Here is an 18,050-nt window from a genome sequence, read left to right on the forward strand (position 1 = left end):
ACTCAGTTTACCAGATAACTCTTGCCACTGTTAATGACTCAATAAAGCCAACCACAGGTTATTGGGGGATATGCGACAAATGCATGAGTTTGTAGAAGAGTCCCTTACCACTATCTCACCTCATTTTGAGAAATAGCTTCGTTTTTGAGAATAATCAGGTTCCCAGCACTCTGACCACTTTGGCCTGTGAGGTTCCTGCTGTCAGTCACTGCTGCTTGGGCTCCCGAAGGCCCTGGTCCTGTTTGGGCCCCTGTATTGTAAAACATGAAAGTGTCACTCCCTGAGCCTGCTGTCAGACAGGCCTTGTAGCAGTAGGTCTTGGTGAGGGAGCCATTCCCTCGAACTTCAATGAAGTGAGGCTGCACTTTGAGGCCATGCGGTATCCTGGCATCAATATTGTTGTTGGCCTGTTTGTAAAGTTCTGCAGGGCACCTCTCCCTTACTCCACAGAAGCCTCCACAGCATGCAGTGCCATACGCAGTGTAGCGGTAGCACTTGATGATGCTCAAAATGATGATTGTCAAAAGAAATATAAAAGACACTGTGCTTAATGCTATTATTAGATAAAGGGTAATTTCAGAATATGTCCGAGGGCTCTTAACATGTCTCTGAGTGTCAGGGAGGATTTTGGAAACCCTATCCACCACAGCTACTGTAATGGCCACAGAGGCTGATAGTGATGGCTCTCCATTATCTCGGACCACCACGGTCAGGTTGAAAGTGCTACCACTCTCATCTCCCATCTTCCTGGTAGTCCTAATTTCTCCTGTGTGCAGTTCTACTTTAAAGAGGTCCAGGTCAGAAGTCTGGGCTAGATGGTAAAAAAGCCAAGCATTTTGCCCAGAGTCTGAGTCCATGGCTATGACTTTGGTGACCAGGTAGCCAGCAGGGGCAGTTCGAGGCACCATCTCAAAGGCTGCTGACGAGTTCGTTGAGGTAGGGTACAGAATGTGAGGGGCATGGTCATTCATGTCCACCACATACACGTTGGCAGTCACAGTGCTGCTCAGTGGTGGACTCCCCTTGTCCTGAGCCTCCACAGTCACAAAGAACTCCCGAAACTTCTCATAGTCAAAGGAGTTGACAGCATAAAGGCTGCCACTGGCACTGTTAATGGAGACATAGGAGGTGACTGGCAGCCCTTGAATCTCCCTCTCCAGAAGGGAGTAGGTCACCTCTGCATTCTCCTTTTCATCTGGGTCTGTGGCTTGCACAGTACAGAGCAACACACCTGGCAAATTGTTCTCCTGTATGTAGATGGAATAGGAGTCCTCCAGGAAGCTTGGTGGATTGTCATTGATGTCAGAGATCTCAACCTTCAGTGTCCGCTGGGATGTGAGCTGTGGTATTCCCCCATCAGTGGCTGTCACCGTGATGTTGTAGACAGCCACCCGCTCTCGGTCCAGCGGGCCACTCACCACCAGTGTATAGGAGTTTCCAAAGCCATTCAGTCGGAAAGGGAGTGTGGCCTCCAGACCCAGGCTCACTTTCCGGTTGGGGCCTGAGTCTTGGTCATTGACACTGAGAACGGCTACAATGGTGTTGGGTGTAGCATTCTCAGGCACTGGGCTATACAGGTCCGTGAGCACCACCTCTGGGGCATTGTCATTCACGTCCACGATGTCCACCAGCACCTTGCAGTGACCTGCCATGGGCACTGGACCCCGGTCAGTCGCCTGCACATAGATCTGGTAGGAGGAGGCTTCCTCATAATCCAGCCCCCCAATTACTCGCACTTCCCCAGTACTGGCATCTATGCTGAAGAGCTGCCTCTCCCGGTCCGAAGTGTAGCTGCTCAAGGAGTACCTGAGCTCACCATTGGAGCCCTCATCCGGGTCTGAGGCATTCAGCTTCACCACCAGTGTGCCTGGGGGCGAGTCCTCCCGTAGCTGGACGCGATAAGTGGACTGGTCAAAGGCAGGAGAGTTGTCGTTAGTGTCCAGGACACGCACAGAGATCTGTGCCGTACCCGAGCGCGCTGGGATGCCCCCATCCACGGCTGTGAGAACCAGGTGGTGCAAGGCTGCCTGTTCTCGGTCTAGGCCCTTGCGCAGCACCAGCTCAAGCACTTTACTGTTCTCCTGCAGGGGCTTAAGGTCCAGCTCGAAGTGCTCGCTGGGGCTGAGCTCGTAGGTCTGTACTGAGTTGGCGCCCACGTCTGGGTCCTGAGCACTCTCTATGTGAAAGCGCGCTCCAGGAGCCACCGATTCGCTTACCTGAAGCTGGTAATTGGGCCGCGGGAAACGCGGTGAGTTGTCGTTGATGTCCAATATTTCCACCTCAACGGCGCTCACCGCCACCGGGTTGTGCGCCAGCACTTCCAAGCTGAGCAGGCAGCGAGGCCGCTGCTCACAGAGCGCCTCCCGATCAATGCGCTCGTTGACGAAGAGCGCTCCACTAGTCAGGTCCAGTTCCAGGTATCGCGGACTGGGCGCACCCAGATGGTTGATGCGCAAGCAACCCGGCCCCAAGCGCCGCAGCTCGAGCCCCAGCGCGCGAGCCACGTTGCCCACGAGCGCGCCGGGTGTCTGCTCCTCTGGCACGGAGTATCGCAGCTGGGAGGCCGCTGGGCCCGGAAGCAGCAGCAGCAACAGCAGCCGGAGAGGCAGTAGCAGCAGCCAGGGCATGGGCCGCCGGAGCCGTGAATGCTCTGTCGCCGCAGGTCTGGTGCCCGCCTGCTCCATAGCCACTGGCCGCGGCGGAGGCAGCCGGGCAGGGCCGGAGGCGGCAGCTTCCCCAGCCGTGCTCCACGCCCGGGCCCCGCCTCCGCTCGTGCCACCCTGAGCCCGCTCCCCCACCGCTCACGCGCTAGCAAACGCCTGGGGCCGCTCCCTCCGTAGGCCCTCCCAAGGGCTCCTGGCCCCACCGCCCTCGCTGATTCCCCATATTCCAGCTCCTCCGCTCGCCTCCGAGTCGCTCAACCCGGCTCGGCTTCCTGCTGCTGCTGCCGCTACCGCTCCAGGGGGAGGGAAAAGGAAGCAGAAGGGGAGACGGAGGGGGAGAGGGAAGGGGAGGAGGGCTCAGCAAGTCCTGCTCTGATTCCGCGCCCAAGTGGCGGACAGCGAACCCGGACTGCTCAGCCTCTCCAATCCCATCTCCTTCACCCTGGACCTGCCGGATCTCAGCGGACCGCAGGAACACGGCCACTCCCTTTCTCCCTACCCCCACTGTCCAGTTCATCCAGTCTCCACCGTCTCTCCCCTGCTTAACGGGTCTTTAAGGAGATTAGTCTGGGAAAAGCGGTCAAGCCCCTAGAAGTCTGGCTATCAGCTCCCCAGGAAAAGATTTCCAAGCGCAATTCAGGAAAATAAACTAAGGGGCCTTAGCTAAGTGTGGGCACCCAGGTGGCGGATCTAACATTAAAAGGAAACAACGCAGGGGGAGGCGCTCTGGGGTTACTGGCGATGGGAACTATTCACCTGACTCCCACATCTTCCCTGGACACTCTTAAGTACTGCAGAAAGTGCTCAACTCCTAGGGCAAAAGGAGGGGGATGGCAAATGCTGCCCTCTTTCCGGGAGCAAGCCTAAAACCAGCATCCTGGGATCCAAGACTCAATTCTGCTGTCGGCCAAGTGGCCCTTACTTTCAGTGTGTGCCTTGGCAAATAACCAATATTTTAAAAAATAGTCTCCATGAAGCTGTAGGCAAATCTGTTATTTGACCCATTTTGGCGATAGTGGGGAAAATCTGGTAAAATTTTTAAAGAGATTCTTCTCTCAAGCTTTTTCTAATCTTGCTTCAAATCTTATTTATCATCCAAGACATTTTCTTTCAAGAGTGATTTAAAATTTTTTCTTTAATGGATGACAATGCCTTCAAGAGTCTGCAAAACCATTAAATCAAGAGAGTTACTGTTGATCTCCTAAGCCAGGCTGGAATTTGGATTCCATTAATGCTTTGCAGTTAAAAAAACAAAAAACAAACAAAAAAATCTGCTGTCATTAAGCAAAATGTGGGAATCTGGGATTTATCTTACAATAACCAGCAATTTCAATGACTGCAACTTATCTTCCTTAAATATAAGACTCCTTAGACTTCTGTTCTTCTGTGTCCTTAAGATTCCTTTTGTACTGCTATAGAGGCAACGCAGAGACAACAAATTCACTTCAGTAAAAGAGAAGGCAGAAGGATCAGAGGAAATCTTTCCATGCTGTGTCATTGCCTCTGCTGCTTGGTTCTGAATATTCACTCTTCCCAGGTTCTCACGTTTCTTCCACAGAAATTTGAAATCTATTGCCTCATGTGCAAAAAAAAGCATTCACTAAAACGTCCTTTCTCTTCATCTCCCAGTATTTCTCTCATCCATAGATCTTCCTCTATGGGTCATTTTCTAGCTATGGACTGGAACAGTCAGTGTGAGACCTGACATTTGGCATGCTTCCCTCCTAGAGGGGACGATTAAAGGAGCCAAGGTTGTGATCCTGACACCAGGAGTTCAAAGGCCTGAACTAGCACATCCCTTCGTTCCACCGACCAAGCACACTCACTGTCAATGCTCCACTACCTAGCCAGTTTTATTCCAGAGAAACGCCCAGCTTCCTCCTATCACTGTTGCTTCTTATTTGTCCTCTTTGTTTCCTCAAGGGTACAGAGTAGGAAGCAATTTTCATCAAAATCTATTCCTGTCTCCTTTCTTGGGTCTCTGGCTTCTTCCTCTTCTTTCTGCCTCCTCCCCAAACATCCCTACAATAATTCTGTCTCAGTTTGCTGTGGTAATTTGATCTCAGAGGCCTTAATCTCTCAAGTGCACAAATTGTGGACCTGGCCTATGTCCTCACCCATTACTTACTTCTGAAAATAAATGGCTTATAAGTGGAATCAAGTTGTAAGTTGTCAGGAAAAGTGATCTTTCCTCCCCTCATCTCCTCCCAGCCCTCCGAGTCGCTGCCATCTCTGCCCATAGCTCAGAGACCTGGCCACTGGGTATTGACCAGGCATAGACCTGTGACTGTGGAAAGATCATAGGCACTTAAGGAAGAGATTACAGTGGCAGAGGCTTGGTGATTTTTTAATGGAAGCCCCCAAATGTCATGTCTCAGGAGAAAAACCAGGACTCTCCTTTCAGCACTCTTGTCGTCTTCCAGCAAGGACACCTGCCAGGTTGTCCATTTTGCTGTTTTAGGCCCTATGGGTATTTAGCTCCAACTAGAATTTACTGCCTTAATTATCGAGGAGGCAAACATAAAGCCAACACAATCAGCCTTCTTTTGAAAGACATTGGGCTAAAGAGATGGTATACTCTATTTGGCACTATAATGATTTCGTTCCTCACACCATTATACTGAGGCTCCTGCCAACCTTACTAGTTGTTAGAATGTGATTGCTCAGACTGTGGTTAATTACCCTTTCTACAAATATTAACGCTAATGCCTTGACCACACCATTATGCATTCCTCTCCTTAGACCTTCAAGAACTCCCTATTAAAAAGTAGAACACAGTAATTAGGAACATAGACTTTGGAGTCAGTCACACTCCTGCCAGTGACTAACTGTGTGGCTATGGACATGTTACTTAACCTAAGCTTCACTTCACTCAATTTAATTAAGGAAAACAATAGTAAGCAAAACTCATAGGGTTATTTTTATGATTACATGAGAAAATGTATGTAAAGCAATTTGCACAGTAGTTTAGTACATTATTGTTGTTGCTGTTGTCATGAAATGCAACAATTCATTACCATCAGATAAAACCTTAGTTGGCAGTCTGTATGTAGCATGGCCCTTTGGATATCAAACACAGATAAGCACATTTAACTATGCCATATAGGAAATCAACCATGATGACCATGATGGGGAAGATGCGTATTCAACAAAGTTAAACTTTCCCAATTACTTCTAGAATTATATCGTACATTTTGAGAACAAAACCAAAAAACAGCCCCTTTTTATATCACTAAGTAAATGGGACTTCTGTTATGAGAACTCCTTCAAGAGATTTGTTTCCTCACAAGAGATTTACCTTTTTAGAAAACATAGAAATACTTTGTATGTATGCAACAGAGTATGAAGTTAGTTCCTAAACATGCCGTAATCTACAGCACCCAGTATGGAGCTTGGCACAGAGGTGCTCAATTAATGTTCTTTGAAAATAACTAAATTTACAAATTTATCTGTGTAATTCTAATACAAACAGCTTCTTATTTTCTCTCCTGCTTTTAAAATCTTACATACATTTCAAGATCCCGATGAAAACCTACCTAATCCATGAAACAGTGTCTACTCTAAACACAAGATTTTTTTCATTTTCACAGTCTACAGCATATCTCTGTAAGATGGCATGTGTCATTTTTAAATTCATCCAAATAATTTAATATTATCTCTTTAATTATAAGCAACCTAAAAGCAGGAGCCATGTCTTACATTTCTGTCTCCTTTGCAATGTAGAAACCCTTATAGACTCTCAATAAATGTTAATTGCTTCATTTTCTTCAGATCTTATTTTTAGTGAACTCAAGAAAAGCTGCTACAGAAAAATTTCCTATATAGGGATAGAGCATATCTTATGGAGAGGAGGTTGAGAATCTGAAATGATTTCACTATGGATTTCTTCCTTTAAAATTGTCAAATGAAGATATGAAACAAAGTATTTCAAACCTGGAGAACTGAATCCCACTGATAAAGTTTCTGGACCCTAAGAAAAGCTCTGTCAAAAAGTAGTACTTTTTCTACTTTACATTAAAATTATAAATTATAAAATAAAAGTGTTCCTTCTAATAACTAACAAGAAAAGTGACATGATTAGATAGGACATTGTGTTCATTTATCCCCATGCTAGACAAGAACTTTGAAATCGTATTCCTCAGTTGTCTCTTTTAATTATGTTTGTTAAATACATCTATCATGAGATCACAGGGCACAGGAGCAAAACCAGTTATAACACAACAGAATTAAACCTACAGGAAAAATGCTGGCACTCAGTAAACTCTCCTAATTCACATAAATTATTCTTTATTATTAACACCATTACAGATCATTTTACTTTTGGAAACCAAATGATCTGGAGTCTTTTGGCCACAGGACAAAAAACATGTTCATTAGTTTGATCAGGTTTGGGGCTGATCATTATAAGAGTATCTGTCAAATTGGGAAGGATCTAGTTTTCATTTTTTAATGTATGTATTTATGTTGCTCTACAAACTGAGCACAAGTAACATAATAAAAGAGAGACAAATGGTCATCTCTAATGTTTAGAGTTGTCCAAAGTAGTTTTAAAAATTCCATCTTGTTAAAAACGAATAGGATTCCTAATCTTCATGCATCCCCAGAAGGAAAATACTTTCCAATATGAGTATAGCGATATTTACAGATAAAACATCCAGTGGATGGGAAAATGAAAAAGTTTTCACATAACTTGATGGCTAAATTTTTCACATCTCCCTTCCTCCAGAAGAAATACATCAGTCAAATATTTGGCATTAACAACTGGCTTTTAGGGGGAGATCCTCTACGTTTTTAGTTCTAAAAAACTAACATATTATTGATAGTTGACTGAGGTGTCTGAAAATTGCTTAGAATAGACAAAGAGATTCAAGCCATAAGAGATTCAAGCCATCTTTGGATAAGTAACAACAAAAAGGGAGAGACAGATTTGGGGCAGATTGTGTAACATTAACAGATAAAATCAAACTAGCCAGTATTGGGGGGAGTCTTACTTCTTTATCAGTATTCTCAATTGAGATGGCCTAACAAGAATCATAGAATATTAAAGGTTGAGGTTTTTCTAAATTATAAAATTCTTTGTCATTGAAGAAAATGGTTAAGTAAAACTTGAACCTCAAGATCAATAAGGAGATAGGAAGCATAAACATGATATAAGCGGCCGGGCGTGGTGGCTCACGCCTGTAATCCCTTTGGGAGGCCGAGGCCGAGGTCAGGAGATTGAGACCATCCTGGCTAATACAATGAAACCCCGTCTCTACCAAAAAATACCAAAAAATTAGCTGGGTGTGGTGGTGGGTGCCTGTAGTCCCAGCTACTCAGGAGGCTGAGAATGGCGTGAACCCAAGAGGCAGAGCTTGCAGTGAGCCGAGATCATGCCACTGCACTCCAGCCTGGGCAACAGAGTGAGACTCCATCTCAGGAAAAAAAAAAAAAAAGATATAAGTAAGTCAAGTATCTGTGGCCAGATAAATGATCTTCCAAGGCACTGAAAGAACTTACAGATGTGACTAGAGAACCCAATTTCCTATCTTTTAAAAAGTGCCATTAAGCTTGATATAAATTCCTTTGAAACTCTAATAGTACTAAAGTGATTGTTTATGAGCACTTAGAAATGAAGGCATTCATACTAAGGACTACTTTGGCTTAATTAAAAACTCGTAACTTCAAACTAACCACATAGACTTGAGATTGTTTTTCATATGGACATTTTAGATTTTCATTTACTAGAATCATTGCCAAAATAAATGCTTATCAAAACAAAATTTAAAAAAAGGAATGCTGCAGGAACAGTCAATCTAGAATTCGTGGAGACATTAAACAAAGTCTCCCAATATACTCTTGTGGAGAAGATAAAGAAAGAAAGGCAGCTGCAAGACAGTGTAGTTAGGTGATTTTGTAATTGTTTAAATAACATGCCAAAAAGTGTTTATTAATGGAATACTTCAACCTAGAAGAAGAATTCTAATGGGGGCTACAGGGATCCACTCTTGGTCTCTCAAGAAACAGAGTCTAGTAAATCTTGTTCTTGAACCTCAAGAAACAGAGCCATGGTAAAAAGAGGCTTCCTGGAGCTTCTGATAAATTCCATCACCATTTTGGGACCCAGTTTCTTCATCAATACCAACCTCATTAGGGTCCTGAGAGGAGTACATGAGGTTAGATATGTACTGAAATAATATGCCAACTCTTAAGTGCCAAGGCATTAGGATGCAAGGGGGTTGGGTGACCAAAAAGTCAACAATTACTTGATACTCTAGATACCCCAATCGACATTTTATTAATGACTCAAAACAAGGAGGTAGCAAGTGTCCGTGCCAGTCTAGTAGCAAGTTGAGCATTTTTGGAACAAGAATTGCAACTGCCTAGGTTAAGCTATGTTTCTAATTCACTAAACTTAGTACCAATTTTCTACCTGAAACTCAAGATATGCCCCAAATTCATTAGTGTGTATTTCAGCTAATTTCTGGCTTATAGTTGCCATTAAACCTGTTCCAAGTTTCCATTCATCACTTGGGACCTCTTATTTTAATAGAAAACCTTGTTTGGCCCTATTTCTCCTCTGTAACTCTTGGGATTTTAGCCACAGACTAAAATAAGATGATGAGTATTTGGCACTAAAGAACATCCTCATTCCCAAGTAGGTTTTAGCCAAAGCACTCATTGATTTGGATAGGGGTTTTAAAAATATATTTCAAAAACACATTAGATATTGTTGAAGTACCTTGAATTTGAACTATTTTCCAACTGTTTTCCTAAGCTTAGTCTATGTGAAGGCTACAGTTTCTCTTTCCTATACCCATTATGTTTGCTGCTTGGAACAAACAAACCTACACCTCTGTGTAAGAAGGATTACTTCTCAAAATTATCCATACATGTATCTAGAGTATCAAGTAATTGTTGACTTTTTGGTCACCCCACCCCCCACCCCGGTGCATCCTAATATCTTGGCACTTAAGAATTGGCATATTATCACAAGGTCAGGAGATCGAGACCACGGTGAAACCCCGTCTCTACTAAAAATACAAAAAAAAAAAATTAGCCGGGCGCGGTGGCGGGCGCCTGTAGTCCCAGCTACTCAGGAGGCTGAGGCAGGAGAATGGCGTGAACCCGGGAGGGGGAGCTTGCAGTGAGCCGAGATCGCGCCACTGCACTCCAGCCCGGGCGGCAGAGCGAGACTCCGTCTCAAAAAAAAAAAAAAAAAAAGAATTGGCATATTATTTCAGTACATATCTAACCTCATGTACTCCTCACAGGACCCTAATGAGGTTGGTATTGATGAAGAAACTGGGCCCCAGAAAGGTGACGGAGTTTATCAGAAGCTCCAGGAAGCTTCTTTTTACTATGGCTCTGTTTCTTGAGATTCTGAAATAACATCTGACCACTACACATGCAACCCCTAACTTAAGAACTGTATTATCAGTCTCAAGCTATTAATGTCTAAGCATTTCATAATGAATACTATTATTCCCACAACTACAAGTTTCTTTCTCTTTTAGAAACTTCAACTAAATCTTCTGTACATGTTTTTAATAATAAACAGCCGGTACTTAACAAAATCGTGATGCAAAATAGATTTGTACTTCATATCCGAACTTCTTTCAGTACCATCTTCCTCCTACCTACGATATTCTGCCTAAGTAATGGGGCTTTACAAATGGCTTTGATTTTTCTGATATAAATCCTACTCGTGTATTCCTTGATAGATTTTGCTACAAAATTCCAAGCAGTTACAGGCATAATACATTATAATGTGGGTAAAATATAAATCCTCTAAATTAGCCATGTTAATATACACTGTTCTTATTGAACATTAAAATATACTTTAAGGCATTTTGATGAGATAATGTTACCTAAAAATTTTCCCTTTCAGAGCTCATTTTATTGAAATTATTTAGAAATGATTTACAAATTCTTCAATTTTGCTTCTGTGTTTTTTCTCTTTTTTCTATCACAAGCAAAAAAAAGCACATTATACTTGGCTGATAGAATTGAAACAAAAAATCTGGTACTGATTCTATTTATACAGCATCTCTGAATTAATGGTCTTAAAGATCTTAAAATTTTTTAGTTTGATCCATATATAACAATATGCCTTGATTGATGCCAACTTCAACTTTTCAGCACAAAATAGAAAAAAATACACAAATTCTCAGATCAATCAACACTTTATCTTAATTTGTGACTTTTTTTTTGAGACAGGGTCTCACTCGGTTGTCCCATTGGAGTACAGTAGCATAATCACAACTTATAGCAGCCTCAACCACCGGGCTCAGTGATGCTCCCACCTCAGCCTCCTGGGTAGCTGGGACTACAGTCATGCACTACCATGCCCAGATAATTTTTGTATTTTTTGTAAAGACAGCATTTCACCATGTTGCCCAGGCTGGTCCTGAACTCCTGGGGTCAAGCAATCTGTCCACTTTGGCCTCCCAAAGTGGGCTCAGCTCGCCCACCTTCACACCCCTGCTGAACGTCCAAAACCAAGGATAATATTGAATTCTATATATACTACATTTTTTCCCATACATACATACCCATGATAAAGCTTAATTTATAAATTAGGTACAGTAAAAGATTAACAACAATAACTAATAATAAAATAGAACAATTATAATAATATACTATAATATTATTACAGGTGTGAGCCACCACACCCAGGCTGACTTTTCTATATCTATTATACATCTATTGGTCAATTCTTTTATAAACCCATTAAATCATTCTAGTGACTGATAACTTTAAGATATAAAAATTAAAACAGAATGGTTTGGTAATTTACTAGAAATAGAAAGTTGATTTCAAACAGAAATGGGTAAAAATCTCACTTTCTCTCTTTCCAATTCAGTGTTACATCTATTATAACAGAGTTGTCACTCTAGGATATTCAATATCCTTTACAATTAAAATTTCATCATAGATTTCTGTGATTGGTTTTCTGCAGTACCCTCAAGCTGGACTAGTATTCCTTTGATCCAATTATCATAAGCTCATTTAAAATCTCAACTGTGTATAAAATATTTATTGGTTCGTAAGTCAATGTACACATAGGATATATTGGACAGCAATGCTTCCTAGGATATGTGGATTTAGTGCTCTTTAAGCCAGCAGGAGTTGAAGAATAAAAAAGATTTTCAAATTATAAAAAGTCATTCTTTCCAAGGATCAGTGATAATGTTTGATGACATGTTAAGAAAATAGCAACAATCGGCCGGGTGCGGTGGCTCACACCTGTAATCCCAGCACTTTGGGAGGCTGAGGCGGGCGGATCATGAGGTCAGAAGATCAAGACCATTCTGGCTAACACGGTGAAACCCCGTCTCTACTAAAAATAAAAATAAATAAAAATAAATAAAAATTAGCTGGGCGTGGCGGCGGGCGCCTGTAGTCCCAGCTGCTGGGGAGGCTGAGGCAGCAGAATGGCGTGAACCCAGGAAGTGGAGTTTGCAGTGAGCTGAGATTGTGCCACTGCACTCAGCCTGGGTGACATAGCAAGACTCCGTCTCAAAAAAAAAAAAAAAAAAGAAAATAGCAACAATCCTGATAAAGTCAGACTGTGAACTTCCTGTGATTTATTTATTTTTTGATCTCTAGTTTATTTTAATTAGGTTCAATAATATTTAAAATATATACTTCTTGTACCAAATTAAATTTGTTCAGAATTTTTAAAAGCAATGAAAGTGAAAGTCCTTTAAAATCTAATTCCCTTGTAGACTAGACCAGTAACAGATAATTGTATATCACTCCAGGCTTTTGACTATGCTATATAAATACACACACTGATACATTTTACCAAAAGGGAACCACACTCTACATACTAGTGTACAACTTTACTTTTTGCTTCTGTTTTTTTTTTTTTTTCTCTCTCTCTCTCTTTTCTAACACAAGCAAAGAAAGCATAGTATACTTGGCTGATAGAATTGAAACAAAAAATCTGGCACTGATTCTATTTATACAGCATCTCCCAATTAATAGTCTTAAAGATCTTAAAATTATTTAGCTTGATACATAGATAACAGTATGTCTTAGTTGATGCCAACTTCAGCTTTTCAGCACAAAACAGGAAAAAAAATACACAAACTCTCAAATAAATTAACACTCTCTTAATTTGTGACTTTTTTTACTTAACATATATAATGAACTTAGTTTTTACTTAACATATATTATGAACATCCTTTCTTTTTTTTTTTTTTTTTTTTTTTGAGACGGAGTCTCACTCTGTTGCCCAGGCTGGAGTGCAGTGGCCGGATCTCAGCTCACTGCAAGCTCCGCCTCCCGGGTTCACTCCATTCTCCTGCCTCAGTTCCCGAGTAGCTGGGACTACAGGCGCCCGCCACCTCGCCCGGCTAGTTTTTTGTATTTTTTAGTAGAGATGGGGTTTCACCGTGTTAGCCAGGATGGTCTCGATCTCCTGACCTCGTGATCCGCCCGTCTCGGCCTCCCAAAGTGCTGGGATCACAGGCTTGAGCCACCGCGCCCGGCCATGAACATCCTTTCATGTCAGTATATATAATTCTGATCTTTCTTAATAAAAACTACACAATGTTCATTGTCTATATATTTCATAATTTTTACTCCATGATTGAATATTTAAGTGCATTTCTGAAAGTGTGTGCGTGTATATGTCTGTGTGTTTATTCTGGGAAGTGCCTTGTTAAAAGTATAGTAGTCCCTCCTTTTCCACAGGGGATACTTTCTAAGATCCCCACTGAATGTCTGAAACCAAGGATAATACTGAGTTCTATATATACTATGTTTTTTCCTATACATACATACCTATGATAAAGTGTAATTTATAAATTAGGCACAGTAAAATATTAACAACAATAACTAAGAATAAATTAGGACAATCATAACAATACACTATAATAAAAGTTATATGAATGTGGTCTCTCTCTCAAAATATCTTACTATACTGTGCTCACCTATTTTCTGAAACTGCTCAAAGTGAAACTGCAGGTAAGGGGCGACTAGTGCTTACATGTTTAAATTTTAGGTAGACATGCCAAAATGCTTCCCCAAATGTTTGTGCCTATTTATATTCCCAATCAGTGATCAATAAACCAATTTATATATTTATGATTTGTCTCCAAAATTCTTAGTTCATAGTGTGTAGTAAAGAAACACACAGAATCATGTCCATAGCAATATTTCATTTTCCTTAATAAAAAGCCCTTAGTCACATTTATAATTTATTTTATATAACTCCCATAAATATCTAAATGCACACTGAGAAATTCAGACCACTTCCTTGAATTTATTTTACTTAAATTGACTGATTTTAGTGTTTTAATGTAAATTTTATCCTATATCCAGCAGGGTTAAAGTTTATACCTTTAAGAATATGCATTCATTGATATCTAACTCTCCACACATTCAACCATTTAACCCAAGATTTAAAAATATTAAATTCAAAATTGAAGCAGTAATAAATAGCCCACCAACCAAAGTCCAGAACCAGACAGATTTACAGCTGAATTCTATCAGAAGTACAAAGAGGAGTTGGTACCAATTCTTCTGAAGCTATTCCAAACAATGGGAAAGGAGGTACTCCTCCCTAACTCATTTAAGGCCAGCATCATCCTGATACCAAAACCTGGCAGAGATACAACAAAAAGGAAAACTTCAGGCTGATATCCCTGATGAGCATCAATGCAAAAATCCTGAATAAGATACTGGCAAACCGAGTCCAGCAACACTTCAAAAAGCTTATCCACCATGATCAAGTAGGCTTCATCCCTGGGATGCAAGACTGGTTCAACATATGCAAATTGATAAATGTAATTCATCACATAAACAGAACTAAAGACAAAACCCACATGATTATCTCAATGGATTCAGAAAAGGCCTTCGATAAAATTCAACATCCCTTCATGTTAAAAATGCTCAATAAAGTAGGTCTTGAAGGAACATACCTCAAAATAATAAGAGCCATATATACGACAAACCCACAGCCACTACCACGCTGAATGGGCAAAACCTGGACGTATTCCCCTTGAAAACCAGCACAAGACAAGGATGCCCTCTTTCACCACTCCTATTCAGCATAGTATTGGAAGATCTGGCTAGGGCAATTAGGAAAGAGAAATAAATAAAGGGTATTCAAATAGGAAGAGAGGAAATCAAATTATCTTTGCTTGCAGATGACATGATCCTATATCTGGAAAACCCCATTGTCTCAGTCCAAAAGCTTCTTAAGCTGATAAGTGACTTCAGCAAAGTCTCAGGATACAAAATCAATGTGCAAAAACTGCTAGCATTCCTAAACACAAACAACAGGCAAGTAGAGAGCCAAATTTTGAATGAACTCCCATTCACAATTGCTACAAAGAGAATAAAATATGTAGGAATACAGCTAAAAAGGGAAGTGGAAGACCTCTTCAAGGACAATGACAAACCACGGCTCAAGGAAATCACAGTGGACACAAACAAATAGGAAAACATTCCATGCTCATGGATAGAAAGACTCAGTATTATGGCCATACTGCTCAAAGTAATTTATAGATTCAATGGTATTCCTATTAAACTTCCATTGACATTCATCACAGATTTTGAAAAAACTATGTTAAAATTCATATGTGTATTAGTCTGTTCTCATACTGCTATAAAGAACTGCCTGAGACTGGGTAATTCATAAAAGAAAGAGGTTTAATTGACTCACAGTTCAGCATGGCTGAGGAGGCCTCAGGAAACTTACAATCATGGTGGAAGGGAAAGCAAACATATCTTTCTTCACATGGTGGCAGGAAGGAGAAGTGCCAAGCAAAAAGGGAAAAGCCCTTATCAAACCATCAGATCTAATGAGAACTCACTCACTATCATGAGAACTGCATGGGATAACCGCCCCCATGATTCAATTACCTCCCACTGGGTCTCTCCCACAACATGTGGGGATTATGGGAACTACAATTCAAGGTGAGATTTGGGTGGGGACCCAGCCAAACCATATCAATATGGAACCAAAAAAGAGCCTTTATAGCCAAGACAATACTAAGCAAAAGAATAAAGCTGGAGGCATCATGCTACTTGACTCCATATATAGCAGAAAACTACAGTAACCAAAACAACACGGTACTGGTACAAAAGCAGATGCATAGACCAGTGGAACAAAATAGAGAACTCAGAAATAACACCACACACCTACAACCATCTGATCTTCAACAAACCTGACAAAAACAAGCAATGGGGAAAAGATTCCCTATGTAATAAATGATACTGGGAGAACTGGCTAGCCATATGCAGAAAATTGAAACTGGACCCTTTCCTTACATCTTATACAAAAATTAACTCAAGATTAATTAAAGACTTAATTCATAAAAGTATAAAACTATAAAAACCCTAGAAGAAAATCTAGGTAATACCATTCAGGACATAGGCACAGGCAAAAATTTCATGACAAAAGTGCCTAAAGCAATTTCAACAAAAGCAAAAATTGACAAAAGGGATCTAATTAAATTAAAGAGTTTCTGCACAGCAAAAGAAACTATCATCAGAGTGAACAGACAACCTACAGAATGGGAGAAAAATTTTGTAGTCTATCCATCTGACAAAAGTCTAATATCCAGAGTCTACAAGGAACTTAAACAAATTTATAGGAAAAAACCAAACAAGCCCATTAAAAAGTGGGCAAAGAACATGAACAGACACTTCTCAAAAGAAGACATTCATGCAGCCAACAAACATGTGAAAAAAACCTCAACATCACTGATCATTAGAGAAATGCATATCAAAACCACAATGAAATATCTTCTCATACCAGTCAGAATAGCAATTATTAACAAGTTCAGAAACAACAGATGGAGAAAAAGGAACACTTTACACTGTTGGTAGGGGTGTAAATTAGTTCAACCATTGTGGAAGACTGTGTGGCGATTCCTCAAAGATCTAGAAGCATAAATACCATTTGATCCAGCAATCCCATTACTGGGTATATACCCAAAGGAACATAAATCATTCTATTATAAAGATACATGCATGTGTATGTTCATTGCAGCACTATTCACAATAGCAAAGACATGGGATCAACCCAAATGCCTATCAATGATAGACTGGATAAAGAAAATGTGGTACATATATACCATGGAATACTATGCATCCATAAAAAGGAACAAGATCTTGTCCTTTGCAAGGACATGGATGGAGCTGGAAGTCATTATCCTCAGCACAATAATGCAGGAACAGAAAACCAAACACCACACGTTCCCACTATGTGTGGGAGCTGAATGATGAGTACACATGAAAGTATGGAGGGGAACAACTCGCACTGGGGTCTGTCTGCGGAGCAATGGGAGGGAGAGCATCAGGAAGAATACCTAATGGATGCTGGGCTCAATACCTAGGTGATGAGTTGATCTGTGCAGCAAACCACCATGGCACATGTTTACCTGTGTAACAAACCTGCACAACTGGCACATGTACCTCAGAACTTAAAAGTTGAACAAAAAAATAAATATTAGATTTAATTCTTGGATAAATGTAATGTTTAAGCAAAAATTTCAAAACACAATGTCTGAAGCTCAGTCTAGTACATCAAAGTAAGCTCATAATAAACAGACCCTTCTAGAGATAACAACTGTAGCCTCTGGCCAAAATACATAAAGCAAATATCTAAGGACTCTGGAGAATAAACAAAAGCAGGCAGTTTTGGGGGAGGAGGGCACTAAAACGGAGAAAGGAATCAGCATGAAGTGAGTTTCCTGTTATTGTTGCTTTGGCCTAATAGCTGATCAAGGTTGTGACATAGCATGAGGAAGCTAAAACTCTGACAGATAATCCCTAGTTTCTCCATCTTAAGGGACAAAGGGAAGGAGCCAGGAGCAACAGCACTGTAATCCACAACTGAGAGGGGTAGGGAATCCTTGAGTGCACAGAACAAAAGAAGGTGAGCCCTAAATTCAATGATTAAATTCTTCCCACATCTCTGCTGTCCCTGAATCACATATAAAGAGCAAAGGCTAAAGCTAAAAGAACTAAATTGAAGTTTGAACTGCTACCCAGCATAAGAAAGAAAGATTTTGCATTTTTAGTCTAATCAAGTTTATTTGCTACTAAAACAAAAATGTTAACACCCTTCATAGAAATATAACAGTGATATGGTTTAGATCTGTGTCCCCGCCCAAATCTCATGTCAAATTGTAATCCCCAATGTTGGAGGTGGGGCCTGGTGAGAGGTGATTGGATCATGGGGGTGGATTTCCCCCTTAATGTGTTGTTCTCATAATAGTGAGAGAGTTCTCATGAAATCTTGTTGTTTAAAAGTTTGTACCACCTCCCTCTCTCTTGCTCCTGCTCCTGCCATGTAAGATGAGCCCGCTTTCCCTTTACCTTCCACCGTGATTTTAAGTTTCCTGAGGCCTCCCCAGAAGCCAAGCAGATGGCCAGCAACATGCT

The 18,050-nt window shown here is 41.1% G+C and overlaps 1 protein-coding gene across 19 annotated transcripts in view; it reads right to left on the reverse strand.

The window, feature by feature from the left end:
• Window positions 1–18,050, reverse strand: part of LOC105467247 (protocadherin alpha-C2) — a 220,551-nt gene that overhangs the window by 40,272 nt on the left and 162,229 nt on the right. For 3 of the 19 annotated variants that reach the window (XR_003014750.2, XR_003014751.2, XM_024788274.2), the window contains exon 1: window positions 120–9,580. The exons of 13 other annotated variants lie outside the window; for them this stretch is intronic. Coding sequence is in view for 3 of the 6 variants with exons in the window: in XM_024788274.2 (XP_024644042.1) it covers window positions 120–2,684 (2,565 nt within the window). In the remaining 3 variants the exon portion in view is untranslated. Of the gene's footprint in view, window positions 1–119; window positions 9,591–18,050 lie in introns of those variants that run through there. 3 more of the 19 variants (XR_003014752.2, XM_024788262.2, XM_024788260.2) reach the window with 3 other exon arrangements.

This window comes from Macaca nemestrina, chromosome 6 (genome assembly GCF_043159975.1).
Source record: "Macaca nemestrina isolate mMacNem1 chromosome 6, mMacNem.hap1, whole genome shotgun sequence".
Classification (NCBI taxonomy): domain Eukaryota; kingdom Metazoa; phylum Chordata; class Mammalia; order Primates; family Cercopithecidae; genus Macaca; species Macaca nemestrina.